The sequence below is a fragment of the Myotis nattereri genome (genome assembly GCF_964212035.1).
Source record: "Myotis nattereri genome assembly, chromosome: 13".
In the NCBI taxonomy this organism is placed as follows: Eukaryota; Metazoa; Chordata; class Mammalia; order Chiroptera; family Vespertilionidae; genus Myotis; species Myotis nattereri.
Genome location: NC_138088.1, coordinates 34089928 through 34105337, shown reverse-complemented (window position 1 = coordinate 34105337; position 15410 = coordinate 34089928). Strand labels below are relative to the sequence as shown.

Here is a 15410-nt window from a genome sequence, read left to right as displayed (position 1 = left end):
TTTTGTGTTTTACATTTAGATCTGTGATGCATTTTGAGTTAATTTTTTGTGAAAGGTATAAGGTTTGTGTCTAGATTTTTTTTTTTAGTATATAAAAAATGTTCTAGCAACATTTATCAGATATGTATTAAGTTTTTATAAAAATACTTTATCCAACCTTTCAAATAGTGTTTACATGTCTTTTGCCATCCTTTTCACTATTCTGAGCCCTTATATTTAAGTGTGTCTCTTGTAAGCACTACGCAGTGGTGGTTAAGTAGGCAGCTGAACTTAATTTATCTTTAAAAATAAATAATTTTAAATGATTAGATTTTCTTTATCTTTGTCTTTTTATTTTTTATTTTTTTGGTGAGCTAGTTTGATACATAGTCAAACAATGGATAGATTGTACAAAATTGGAACTGTATAAGAAAATCCAGGATTTATTTTCACTGTCTTAGGATGTATGACCTTTTAGTTTTTTCATTCTAAGAGGAAAATGCTTCCCCGCTTCTTAAAAGCATTTCATGTTCATTATAGATAATTTGTAAAACAAAATAATTCAAAACAGGAAATTAAAGTTGTTCTTAAGTATTTCACTGAGCAATAACCAAAGTTATTTGCATTTTGTTTGCTTTTTTACATGTATGCTAGCTTGTATGTTTTAAACCATTTTCTGTCCTACATTTTTCCACCTAATAGTGTTTTGACATTTTCTAATATCATTTTATTTATTACCAGGGAAAGTGAGGAAAAGGTTGTGACCCCATAATTAAGAGCACAAAGGATACAGATAATCTGGAAAGTTAGGGCCAAACTACACAGATTTTCCTCCAAGACACTACTTGATCTTTTTCTAGCCTCTCAGTACCAGATCCTTTACTTCTTTTATATACGTTAGCATAAATGTATTTTTAGGAAAGAAATGAAGTTTGTGAATTGATTGTGTGTGTGTTTTTCAGTTTGCCCAATAATTTGCCAAAATTGTTATATCAGAATAACGTGTGAAAAGGCATAGTAACCCTTTTTCTTGTAATCTTTCAGGAAGTTATTGGCTTTTGGTTAAATGATTTAAGATTATAAAGAGTAAATAATTTGTTAATTTCTAACATTAAGGACCTTTTCCTTCTAGACTCCTTTCTACGAAACCGTTCAAGTTCTGACCATGAAGCTACAGCCATGATGAAAGCTCAGTTTATGAGTCTCTGGGATGGATTGGATACTGATCACAGTTGCCAGGTATTTGAAAGATGTGTGCCTTAAACTTGTAGTGTTGAAGAGAAAAATCCCGGGTGAAACCTCTCCTTGGAATTTTTAGGATCATTATGCCAAGAAAGAGGAAGTGACTAGTGGCTCTGGGTCTGTTTTTACCCTTGCTTACCTCCCTAATGCACTGTCTTCATACTGGCCTCAGCTTAATTTCTTTAGTTTTTTTGCAGTTTGTCGATTAATTTTTCTGAGTTTTGTAGATACTTTATTATTTGTGTATGTTTTGTAGCCAGAGGGGTAAAGAACCTCCTTTATCCACCATGTTACCATAAATCAAAAGAAAGAGAAGAAAGCACAATAGGTGAATTTAGGTGACATTAATAGAAACGATTTTTATTAATAATTGGTTCTGATAAAGCTCTTCAATGGGAGTAGTTTACAGGTTTCCAAAACTAGTATTTTCCTAAGCAACAGAATTTAAAATACTTAGATAATTGAGTAGTTTAGGCCAGGTAAGAGGAAATAGCTTAATATGATAGTCTATCCTATCATATGATAGTTTCAAAAGCCAAGGAAAGAGCGATAATTGGATGAATTTTATACTCCAGAGCCACTTCATTCAGAGCTCCACAATATGGTTCTGATATACATAACTGAAACAGTTTTCAGAACCAGGATTTCTTATCATGCTAATAGTGCTTACTGTTTTCCTTATGACAGATTTTTATTTGAGGGAACAAATAAAGATGTTACTTTTTTATTTAACTCCAGCAACATTTTATTTAACCTTTTTAGTGTTGAGGGTGTTAAAATTGACATTAATTGAAATAACAATTTTAGACATACTCTTCTTTGATCTGAACCAGTTAGCTTTTCTCTAAAATTGTCTGTTCTCTGACTATGGATGGAATCCAGTACCCCAGCTAACTTTCCTTTATGTCTGATATGGCCGCAAATGAAACAAAAATAGTAGAATGACACAATTAAATCTCTCACCACTACCAGAAATCCAAGTTAACTGATGATGTTCTTCATCTTGAGATACATGGGACATAAAAGACCATAGTGTTTTTAGGATAGTCATTGACCTAAAGTTTTGAGGAAGAAATTTAGATCTGATTATTTTAAATGTGAAATGATAAAAAATGTATCTTGATATTTTGTCTTAAAGATTTTTAAAAGTCTTAACTAAATACCTAAAGGTGCATTAATTTTGTTGCTTAAATGCTAAAAAATTACTATTTCCATTTTTTATTTTAGTTCATTTACAGTAAATAAAGATAAGTGTAAAGGTTCCCTACCAGTTTTTGACCCCTAAAATTGCTCCTTAAAATTTGCTGCTTGAGCCGAACTGGTTTGGCTCAGTGGATAGAGCATCGGCCTGCGGACTGAATGATCCCAGGTTCTATTCCGGTCAAGGGCATATACCTTGGTTGCGGGCTTAATCCCCAATAGGGGGTGTGCAGGAGGCGGCTGATCCATGTTTCTCTCTCATCGATGTTTCTAACTCTCTATCCCTCTCACTTCCCCTCTGTAAAAAATCAATAAAAAAATATATTAAAAAAATTTGCTGCTTGAAGTGAAACTGCAACTGGTTTCATTCACTCTTGCTTTTTCATCATGAATATTTATTATTATCTTATCAGTATTCTTTAGTCCATGTTATGTTAGATTTATTTGGATTTCTTGATCCTAATTTTTATCATTCCATCTTACATGGGTTTTTTTGTTTCATATCTCTCTTTTAACACTTAATACTCTATCTTAAAATGTGCTTTCTTATATTCATCCTTTATCTTATGCAATTAGTTCATTTGATCACTCTAAGACTTTTTTTTTTGTTTTAAATGTAGTAAGAAATTTTCCTTTCTTATTAATTTATAGAATTGTAGATAGTCAGGAAAACAAACAAACCACAAAATAAGAGCATTAATAACCAGCATTTCTCAAATTTGTATTTGTACTTTTTTCCCTCTAGGTGGCAACCTCTCACAGCTAATTCAAAGTAATTTGGCTCTTAAATATCCTTGAATGTAGAATATAAGATTTGATGGATTTTTCAACATGTTCTGGAGTTAGACTTGTAATTATTTCAGAAATCTAAAACTTCTTAGGCTGAAATAAAATAATATTAAATAAAACTTTCCATTAAAATACCAATAAATTTCATTTTGGATAGCTAATGTGTGCTGTTATTAGGTTATACAGAAATATCAACAGTAATGGTAATATTGAAGCCCTTCAGAAATTAACTTTTATATATCTTTGTCTTTATTCATGTTGATTTTTCATCTCTACATCCTTTATAAATTAATGATATTGACCCAGAGGTTGGCAGGGTCACCGGCATTTTAAAAAAAATTCTACCCAGAATTTTGATGTTTACTTTTATTCTGTTGCCCTTGTTTAAGGTTGAGTTGCTTGAGGTATTACTAGCATTGAAAAGATGTCACCTGTAGTGCTGATACATGCCATGAGATAATGATGTGAAATGTAGAGGAAAATGTACATATCTATTACTTTTACCAGTATCCTTAGACTTAGGGGAAACGATTCTTTCCTTAATATTATTAATATCCCACATATACTCCCAAGCTATAACATAAATGGCTTTTAGTTATTCAACATGTAGCAATTGAGTAACCATATTTTGTAAAATACAGTAATTTTTTAAAAATATATTTTATTGCCCTGACTGGTTTGGCTCAGTGGATAGAGCGTCGGCCTGCAGACTAAAGGGTCCCGGGTTCGATTCCGGTCAAGGGCATGTGCCTTGGTTGCGGGCACATCCCCAGTAGGGGGCGTGCAGAAGGCAGCTGATCGATGTTTCTCTCTCATTGATATTTCTAACTCTCTAATCCCCCTCTCCCTCTCTGTAAAAAATCAATAAAAAAAAAAATATATATATATATATATATTTTAATATATTTTATTTACTCTCTAATCCCCCTCTCCCTCTCTGTAAAAAAATCAATAAAATATATATATATATATATATATATATTTTAATATATTTTATTGATTTTTTTACAGAGAGGAAGGGAGAGGGATAGAGAGTTAGAAACATTGATGAGAGAGAAACATCGATCAGCTGCCTCCTGCACGCCCCCTACTGGGGATGTGCCCGCAACCAAGGTACATGCCCTTGACCAGAATCGAACCTGGAACCCTTCAGTCTGAAGGCCGTCGCTCTATCCACTGAGCCAAACTGATTAGGGCTTTTTTTTAAACAGTAATTTTTTTTAAAAAAAACATCTTACTAGGATTGCTATCATTATTAGGATTAACTTCAATTTGTATGTATAAATATTTGAGTAATACATACTGGATTAATGTCAGATTTCTTATAGAAGACTTAGTTTAAATGCCACTTAATTTTCTATATTTTCTAAGCCCCTTTAATAACAACTTAAAAGCAATATTATTGGTGGATTTAATACCTTTGCTTTCTTTATATATTTAGGTCATAGTGATGGGAGCGACTAATCGTCCTCAGGATCTTGACTCAGCTATAATGAGAAGAATGCCTACAAGATTTCATATCAACCAGCCAGTAGGTGGTTTTGATTGCTGTTATGAACAGTTAAATACTCACTTTCTAAAGGTCTTTACCTGTGATTTCAAGAAAGGATTGATTTTTTAAAAAGCACTTATTTATGACAGGCAGGGGAGGAGCAGGGCAAAAGTCCACACAATTGTTTCTTTGTTCTTTCTACTCTTGCTTTTTTCTTCTTTCTTTCCTAAGTTCCATATGATTTGCTTCTCCTCAATGTATGTAATTACCTTAAGTTTGCCTAGATACTTTAGTGGTTTTCTTTAGACTGTTGCAAGTTATTTATGGAAGATACATACGGGAATCTAAATTGTAGTTTTAGGATAGGGGTTAGGGTTAAAGAACTGTTCTGTTCAGAAGTCCTGCCAGGATAACAGCCGGGATTTATTTGATTAATTATTAGCAGCTGTAATAAATGCTTTCCTTTGACAGGATTAATGGTTAACCAGTAGTTAAGATATTAGACTTTAACTTAATGGGAATGTGTTGAAACAGCACTATATGCTTTCCAGCATTCTTTTGTTAAGAAGTACCCTCCAGTAGATAATAATAATTTATTGATACTCTGATTTTTGCACAGAATACTCAGACCCTGAATTTTCTCTGACTTTAGATCAAAGAAAAAAAAACCTGTTAGTAAAAGAAGATCTGTACTATACAATCAGCATGTTACATGTACAGCTATGTAGAGGAACTTTTAGGTTGTTCCTTTCAAATTTTGAAGTAAATAATAATTCACTTACAATCTCTGGCTAAAAGTTCTTTGTCCCACTTAACATGCTGAACTTACCAGATCAGTTTGTGGCAGTAAACCTGTTTTCTAAAGATTGATGGTTGTAGCCTCTAAAAATTTACTCTGATTTGCTGTAGCTACAACCTCTGGTTCCTCTGAGAGTATGCATATATTTATCAACTCTCTTAGGAAATTTACCTGATAAGTCAGTGAAGAGAATTTTTTTAACCTGATATAGGAGACTGTACAATTTATTTTGTATGACCAGTATTCATTGGGCATTAATGTGTGTCAAACCCCCGCAAGACTCTGGTGAATGGAACATAGCCCCTGTCCTCAAAGAACTCTGTGTTGCAGTATAGTCAGACATGTAAATAAATAATGCAAAGTGTACTGTACACAGGTATGTTTAAGAACTGTGAGAACCTGAGATGATGAAGAATACTAATAATTCTCTCTGGGGAGTTGATGAAATGTACAGACTTAGCCCTGGCCAGTAGCTCATTTGGTTAGGCAGCGGTCGCCAACTGGTGGTCCGTGAGGTCTGAAAGGTTGGCGACCACTGGGTTAGAGCATCGTCCCGATATGCCATGGTTGTGATTTGGATCCTCCGTCAGGGCACATACAAGAAGTAACCAATGAGTGCCTTAATAAGTGGAACAACAATGCAATGTTTCTTTCTCCCTCTCTCTCTAAAAAAAAATTAATAAAGAATTAAAATGTACAGAATCCAGCTGGGCATTGAAGGGTGGTAGGAAATTGTGAGGTAAGAGAAGGCTTTCCTGCCCAAATGAACAAAGGCAAGAAATTTCTGTGTGGAAGTTGTGACTTCTGGGGTACTTCTGTTAGAGCATCAAGGAAAATAGATCATGAGACTGCTGCCAGGTTTGATGAACTTTGTATGCCACACAGAAGAATTTCTGTTTTATTTTGTTAGTTGGACATCCAAACAATTTTATGGAAAATTAGTCTACCTCAGTGGTTTGAAGACAAAGATTATGTTGATAGAATTTCTGCTTGTAGTCCAATAGAAAACAAAGTAGAATACAGTAGAATAGAACATAGGATACATAGCATGGGAAGTAGACTCTACTAAAGTTATATTCGTTTTTCCCCCCAAGATTTTGTATTTTTTATTGAGCTTAGAATGGGGGGGGGGGGGGCGGGGGAGAGAGAGAGAGAGAGAGAGAGAGAGCTAGAGAGAGAGAAAGAAACATCGTTCGGTTGCCTTCTGTAGGCACCCTGCCTGGGGTTCGAATCTGAGACCTTCAGATGCACAGGATAATGCTCCAACCAACTGAGCCATACTGACCAGGGATAAAGTTATACGTTTAATATATTAATTTTGTGAGTTAACAAAATGAATTGTAATAGATTTACAAATTTGTTATAAATTCAAAGACTGTTAATGTAGAAACTGGGATTTTATAACCCTCTTTTCATTCTGTTTAGAGAGAATAGGGTAAAATTTTTTTAATTGCATAACTATGACATCAAAGTGTATGATTAACCTTACCTTAAAACTCCTCTCCAAGTTAAATGTTTATTTTAAAATAAAAAAGTAGTTTTTGGAGATCACCTGACACACCAAATTAACCCTCATACGTAACATCCTTGAATTACAGAAACAGCAGGGTTTGTTGTGTTTTTCGGGTCATTTGATTTTATATTTGTCATCAGGTCTGATTTTTTTCAGTGGTTATGGAAATAGGGATGAGTTCAGCCATAATGATTCTTAAAAGCATTCATACTTTCTATATGTAAGGCATTTTATACCAGCTTCTGTTCTCTGGTGTAATAGTAAGATGCATCATTGCGGGGAGCATGCAGGCATATGAACAAATGTGCTATCAGCACTAAATAAAATTCACTCATGTAAATTAGTGAACATGGAAGTTATATGTTGAAATGGAGGAACTGAAGGGGTTTTGCCATCTCTCCAATTACTGGTAAAAATTTTATGGCAGTGGTGTTTTCAGAAGTTTTCTAAATGAAGAAAAGGAGATTTACAGAGTAATAGAGGAAAGTCATTGGTAGTCATAGGTCGTCTACTCAAGAAATGTTTAAGGGCGTGTTTTCTGCCAGACATTGTGCTAGGCATTGGGGATTCAGAATAAGAAGATATAGTTGAGTAGGACAACCAAGACCTTGTTTTAGTCAGTAGTTTCCATGACCTCTGTCAGAGTTTCTGTCATTTCCTATAGGGATTGTCAGGTAATTTACAGGGAAGAAAGTCATATTAGGAAAACTAGTTGATCCCCTCCCCCCCCTTTTTTTAAAGCTAACTGGAAATTATCCTGTTTTAGGCTCTAAAACAAAGAGAAGCAATCCTGAAACTCATTTTGAAAAATGAAAATGTAAGTAAAAAATTACAATTTTTCCCTATCCTATAAATACGTTTATGTCCTTACATCATTTTAGAGAGAAATGAAAAAGAAAGCTGAGAATAGTGTAGCTTTGAATTTGACATAAATTACTATATAAAACTCTTGGCTGATCATGTAACTCACTGTTTTCCAAGTATACAAGATATGTTTATCTATGTACAGAAATATGGGGGTTTTATTTTTTATTTAATTGTAATGTATTTAAAAAATATATATATATGTATATATTTTTTTGGAGAGAGGGAGAGGTAGATAGGGATAGAAACATCAGTGATGAGAGAGAATTATTGATCGGCCATCTCTTACATGCCCCCCCAGTGGGAATCTAGCCTGCATTCTGGGCACTTGCCCTGACCTGGAATTGAACCGTGACCTCCTGGTTCATGGGTCAGTGCTCAACCACTGAGCCACACTAGGCTACACTTTTTTTTTTCTTTTTTTGTGCAGTCTAATCTTGTCTTTTGCCAGTCTGGTTTAGTCTGTTTGTATTATGATTACTCATAAATTTAGATTCATTCTTTCTTTCCATGTATCATGCTTTTTCTTTGCTTTCCCTCCACGTACCACACCCCACCCTGTGCTCTTTAGTGTTGCCTTTATATTCTTTATTCCTCTTTTCCCCTTTCCTCTGCTGCTTTAGAAGTGACACATTCTCTTTTAGTGGCACCCTTAAATTTTTTTTTACATGTATACTTAAAGTACAAGTTAATCAGTGTGCCCTCTTTTCAGTACTATAATTTTAAGACTTTAAAATGCCTTAACGTAGGTGTCCCTTGTGTATTACATTTTCTTATTGGCTAGCATATTAGTTCTACGTGGTTCTTTACCCCAAATTATTAGTTTATGTAGTAAAATCTATATAGATTTATCTGTATGCTTACTATTTTTCTTTGCTTGTCATTACTGTTTGCCTCCCACCTACCTTCTAGTTCACTTTCTTTAAAATCAGAGAATATGTATGATTGCTCTTTAACCCCCACCGTTAGGAATTGGAACACCGTCATGCGAGGCCACAGTTGCAGGGCTGACAATAGGCCCCATGCCCTGTAAAGTCTCTCGCCTTGTGTCATTTGATCTTCTTAACACATTGCGAGCGGATCATGAGCATTCTCGTGTTTTCATATTACACAGTGTTCTACATAAATGTTAAAGGCACGCCTTAAAATTAAATACCCATTGATTTTGAAGTTACTTATTACATGTTCTTACAAGCTAGTATCTTTTTAAAAGTATGATACTTTGTAAAACGTTTTTTGTACTCGTTCAATAGAAACTTATCTGGCCACTGGGTAAAGCTAGTAATAAAACCACTGGTGCGCAATATGTTAACCTTGGGTCTTCCACAAAAACAAGTGGGAATTTAGTAACTAGTAAATGTAGCATTTCAAATCAGTGGGGAAAAGTAAACGTTAAGACAAATGGTTAGCTATGTGGGGGGAAAATATAGCTGGATCTCTGCTACATTGTGTTCAAATCTGGCTTTGGCAATGGTGTGACCTTGGGCAATTTATTTAACCTTTCCAGGTCTCACTATTCTCTGAAAATGAATATGAGAATATTTACCTGACAGGATTAAATGAGAATAATACATGTAAAGTGAATGACACATAATCATTTAATAGATGGTAATTATTATAACTTTTCTTGCTTTTTTTCCCCCTCTTCATCTATGTATACATTTGGTATGATTATATTAACCCAAGTCTATTATGTGCCAATACAGTCACTTAATTGGTTTGACTATATAAACTTATGTTGAAGAGCAAAGACTATAAGTGTTGAATTAATGGTGAGGTAATAGAATACCAAAAGATATGACAGTGTTTCAATGGAATATATTTTTTGTAATGGACTTGGGACTTAAATAATGTAGGCTGTTTGCTAAATATGTTGACTATAGAAAAGTATTAACTTGGGACCCTTCTAAGAACTACTGAAGGGATTCCAACATTGTTTGAATGTTTTTTTCACTATCACAGCATGATATATCTACTGAGACTTATTGGTCATAATGACACTTAATGAAAATTAGATTTCAAATTTTAAGCTTTTATAGTTAAAACTGAAAATACTTTTTAAATGATTCTCTTTCCATGCTATTCCAATATGCTTACCATCCTTTTTTTAAAAAAACATTTTTCCCCATATATTTTATTGATTTTTTTACAGAGAGGAAGGGAGAGAGATAGATAGAAACATCGATGAGAGAGAAACATCAACCAGCCGCCTCCTGCACACTCCCCCTTGGGGATGTACCCACAACCAAGGTACATGCCCTTGACCGGAATCGAACCTGGGACCCTTGAGTCCATAGGCCGACGCTCTATCCACTGAGCCAAACCGGTTAGGGCTTACCATTCTTTATTTCTAAGATGAGTGTTTGGATATATCTTTTGCAGTATATTTTATGTTTGTTTTTTAAGTGTGTTTTATACCTATTTGTCTAAGGTGGACAGGCATGTGGACCTGCTAGAAGTTGCCCAGGAAACTGATGGGTTTTCAGGAAGTGACCTGAAAGAGATGTGCAGAGATGCTGCCCTCCTCTGTGTCAGGGAATATGTCAATTCTACATCAGAGGAAAGGTATGTGTGTATAGAGTTGATCTCTAATATTTACCAAATCCTTTTAGAGCTTTTAGGTTAGTTTCTCTTATTTTGCTTTGTAATATGAACTCTGCATATGGAATAAAAGGTAAATTGGAATTAACAATCTCCCCAACTGTATTTATTGTCTTTTTTTAAAGGTGAGTTCTGAAGATGATTGTGGGGGAGGTGTGTTTTGAGGAGGGTCTAAAAAGAAGAGGTAGCAATAAAAAGCTAAATTTATACTGAAAATCCATGGTCTGGTCACAGAAAGCTGACAGAAACTTAGGTTTGCCCATCTTCACTAAGAAAACCGGGTCCTCTAGTGTTCCTGGATTGCTTTGTATCTTAAATTCCTAAATTTCATTTTCTATGATAATAGTACCTTGTGTTCTAGAAATTTTACATATAAATGGGATTTCAACTTCTTAATAATATATTTACTAAACAAATAAACCATTTGTCATTGCAGCAAATTGCACTTGAAACTACTTTCAAAGTATGAGCTTGAGAAACCAGTTTTGTACCAACCTTATTCCAGCACAGATACTGCTGAACTGGAAGCTCAGCTCTGATGAACTATGTCCTTGGGAAGTTTTCCAAAAGGCTACTTGCCCTGAGCCAGTATAACTCTGCATTCTAAACCCCTGTTCAAAGTATCAAACTCCTTCTTTTTCAATCCTCACCCAAGGATATCTTTCCATTGACTTTTAGAGAGAGTGGAAGGGAGGGGAAGAGACAGAGAGAGAGAAACATCGATGTGAGAGAGAGAGACATCAGTTGGCTGCCTCCCACACATGCCCTGACCAGGGCCAGGGATTGAGCCTGCAACTCAGGTACGTGTCCTTGACTGGAATGGAACCTGGGACCCTTCAGTCCACAGGCCGATGCTCTACCCACTGAGCCAAACTGGCCAGGGCCAAGTATCAACCTCTTCTTAACGAAGAATTTCTATGACTCTGGCAAGCTAGTGGACTTTGGGGCTTGTGTTGAATGAGTTCTCCAGCTCTTACCCTCTGTTTCTGTCTTTTTTCTTCATGCCCCTGCGGCTTTCACTCCAAGTGACCTGGATTTACCTCTTGTATTGTGTTTAATTGTAGTGCATTGCCATGGAAGAAAAAGCTGCTCTTGGTATAGAAAGGTTTGCATGAAAGCTATCCTGTTAACCCTAGCTAGGTATGCACTAGTCCTGGACCTTTCTTCAGTGTTCCCTTGATCCCTATCATGCAGAGAGCAACTCCCATTTATTTATTGCTCCAGCTGCTCTAGCGCTAAAGTTGGAAATACTTTTGACCTCTGCAGCCAATCTACATGCCACAGCTTTTTATTCTTACAAGATTAAGAGGAGAAAAAGAAAATAACTTACAAATTTTGCTTAAATAAAATTTACATTAATAATGAAAGTTTCCCTGCTGTCCTCAAAGCCGTGAAAATTTTAATATTTCAATGTGAAAAATCTGACCAATAGACTTGGATTATCTTAAAATTTTTTCCCAAATGGTTTTTCCTAAGTGTCCGTAAGTTACAAAGGAGACATTATATATTGTGTTTTTCTTATTATTGAAGTTGGGAGGACCTTGATTAGTTGGTTTTTATTAATAGCAAAGAATTTAGTGTGTCAAAAGCTAAACATATACATGAATTATATCTGTAGGAAAGCTACTTTTTAATTCCAATTTTGATGGGAATATGTTTGACTCCTTGATTGGAATTAACATTTCCACTTTGGCAAATTGGCACACCTTTATAGAACATTTTCACCATATGGTAATATTCCGTACTCATATTCTTAGTGTGAAGTATTTGATTTTAGTTACCACAACTATAATGTATAGCCAGCCATTTTAGCTTTCTACCTTTTAGCAGTCAGTGCTTTTTAAAAATCTCAGTCTAAGACTTGTAATGCATAGATAGTTCCTGAAAAAGTTCACATGAATCTTTTAATTGTGGTTGTCTTTAGGGTCTTGGTTGGGAAAGAGCTTATTTTTTAATCATGGTAAAAATCTTTAGGAAGGTATATTCTAAAGTTTTTTAATATCTGGTGGTTTTGTATTTGCATTTTAGCCATGATGAAGATGAAATTCGGCCTGTACAACAACAGGACCTGCATCGGGCGATTGAAAAGATGAAGAAGTCGAAGGATGCAGCGTTTCAGAATGTTTTAACACATGTTTGTCTAGATTAAGAGTAAAGGTCATTTGTGCAGGTCAGTGCAGCCTGGTTGGGTGTGCCCTGTTATCATTAGTGGAAATAGAATGGAAGGAATGGTGTTCTTACACAGTGCGGGAGTTGAATGACACTGGTTTTATACTCTGAATTCTAAGTTATTGAGACATGGTTGTTCTATAAATGGTATTGCCACTTGTCAAAAATCATGAGGAGGAACAATTTAACCAAGCCTGTGTGTGGGTGCTTGTGTTTGGCCTCTTTAGCCATATGTTGCAGCCTTATTACATCTAAGCTTGTCTTAAAGTGACAGGTGAGTTATTGAGTCATTAGTGAGAAATGGAGATGTGGTTAAGTGCTGCTTTCTAGATATGTGAGCGTGTGTGTGTATTGAATGTATATAGTCACACATTTTATATTGACATTCTGTAGATATGTTTGAATACAGAAACTTTTTTTTACCCCCAACTACTGAATCAAAAAGTACTAAATGCTATATAGCGAAACTAAGATTGATGGTTGTGTCTAGAAGGTACAGCGATTCAGCCATTTTCAGTTGTCACTTGTTTCAGCTTTTTTTAAAGTTGAGCATTCTCTGAAGTTCAACAGTTGGAGTCAGCCACATATGAATACTTAGATGTGGCTTAGTTATTATGGTTGTCAGGATAACCGTATAATACTTGTTCAGAGATCAGCATTGAATGGTTTTCAGGCAGTTGCGTGATCAACACCGATTTCACCTTTCCACAAGCACACTGAGCAGAGACATTTATAAATTGATATACGTAAAGGTGATTGAAAGACATTCAAAAGAATAGCTTAGAAAAACCTCAGTGCCATACAACACATGTATGTGACTTCCCCTTTCTTCATCTGATGTTGCCTAGTTCTGTTGTACCCATGATTTTTTAATGTTATTTTATAGTTATGTGTTCTTTATTTATGGTCAAATATAATTTGGTCATCAAAAATAAAATGATAATTTAAAACAAGTAGCTGTTACTAAATATACTTAAAAATACTCATTTTGTAACTGAAATTTAAAGTTTTTTTTAGCATATTATAAATTGTGCCCCAGTTAGTACAAATATACACACATCAAAATTCCCATATTGTATCTATAGTCACTTGAGGCTGTGTGTGCTAAAATGTCAGCGAAACATTTTTTTGTCCACAATTTCACTAATTAGAATTCTCTTACGGCGCTTAAACACACAGCATGAGGAGTGTGGCACACTGTGACAGAGGAACCTTCTGAATCATCAGGAAGATTAAATTATGCTCTTTATGTTTTGGTTTTTATTGTATTTCTTTGAAAACTTTCAGTCTTTATTTGTGCATTATTGGAGTAACTTTTTGAGTCTCATTAGAACCTGCTGAATAGTTGGTTCTTCAGTTGTGCTTTGGTGGGTGGGGTATAGATTCTGGGATAACACTTTGGATAACAAAAATCAAGTTTTGAAAAATTGTGAAGATGATTGAAAAATTGAATGCAAAACACAAGATACCAAAAAAATATAGTCTCCATTTTTAATAATTATACTATTATTTTATAAATGTGTAATAAAGAGGTCCCTCTTAATTGATTTTTCTCTACTTATGGCTTGGTCTTTTTTAGTTATGTAAAATTTTCTGGGTGGTTTTGGTTTATAAAACTTGCCCTCGGACTGGTTTTATCTTGCTGTGCAGCATTCACACTTCTATAGCTTCTATACTAGTATCTAATCATTATTTGTGTTTTAGTAAGAATTTCAGTAATCATTAATTTTAATCTTATGACTTATTGATAAAAAATAAGGTGTGATATATTCCTTCTCAGGTCCTTTCTATTTATCTTCTCTTAAATTCAGAATATCCAGTAGTAGTTATTAAATTTATCATAGTTTTAATCATCAAATGAAGTTAGAGAAATACACTAATCCCAGCAATTATGACTCCTTGAAGCATCTTAATGCCTTAAAGTAATTGAGGAAACTATTATTATTTTGCTTAGAGTTTCTGACTTGAGAAAACGCTTTTTCCCTAAATGATAAACATTGGGAAAGGCCTTTTTTTATTATAGTTGAGATGCAATATTATGAATTTCAGGTGTACAACACAGTTATTTAACATTTATATACGAATTAGTCACATGACAAATCTAGTAACCATCTGTCACTGTACAGTTATTGCAATAGTCTGTATTCCCTTGTGCTATACATTACATCCCCATAACTTATTTATTTATAACTGGGAGTTTGTACCTCTTATTCCCCTTTACATTTTCCCTCCCTCCCCTCAAGTTAAAGCTCTCCTTACATGTGTAGGTGAAAATTCTAAGGCATGTTCATGAAATTGTATTAAGATGTATAGCAGCTAGATACAAATGAGATCAAAGCTACAAGAAACCATTTAACAATGAAAGTAAAACAAAATATCCTCAGTAACACTGGTGTAAAATTTACACTATTATAACTCAACTAGAGGCCCAGTGCACGAAATTCGTGCAAGGGGCTCAGCCCTCACAGCCGCAGTGCCGGGCTTTGTCCAGAAGGTCATCCGGGTGGTCGTTCTGCTGTTTGGCCATCAGGTCTAATTAGCATAGTATGCTTTTATTATTATAGATAGCTCATAAAGGTCTCATTACTGAAACACTGAACTGGGAGTGTTTTTGTGATTGTCTAATATTTAGTTATAAATCTGCTTGAGCACACTTTAGTTGTAAGCTTTTGTGCTTTGAAATACAATTGCAATGAATGTGAATTCTGGTGTGGGCACCAAGGACACAGATTTGTGAAGTATGGCAGCTCAGTTTTAAAACC

General features: G+C 34.7%; 1 protein-coding gene across 1 annotated transcript in view; it reads left to right on the top strand.

The window, feature by feature from the left end:
• Positions 1-14205, top strand: part of ATAD1 (ATPase family AAA domain containing 1) — a 30723-nt gene extending 16518 nt beyond the window's left edge. Inside the window, exons 6-11 of the mRNA XM_081104299.1 lie at positions 1112-1218; positions 4652-4741; positions 7781-7831; positions 10310-10443; positions 12508-12649; positions 13828-14205. Of these exons, the coding sequence (XP_080960425.1) occupies positions 1112-1218; positions 4652-4741; positions 7781-7831; positions 10310-10443; positions 12508-12628 (503 nt within the window). The 3' untranslated portion in view covers positions 12629-12649; positions 13828-14205. The remainder of the gene's footprint in view (positions 1-1111; positions 1219-4651; positions 4742-7780; positions 7832-10309; positions 10444-12507; positions 12650-13827) is intronic.
• The last annotated feature ends 1205 nt before the right edge of the window (positions 14206-15410 follow it).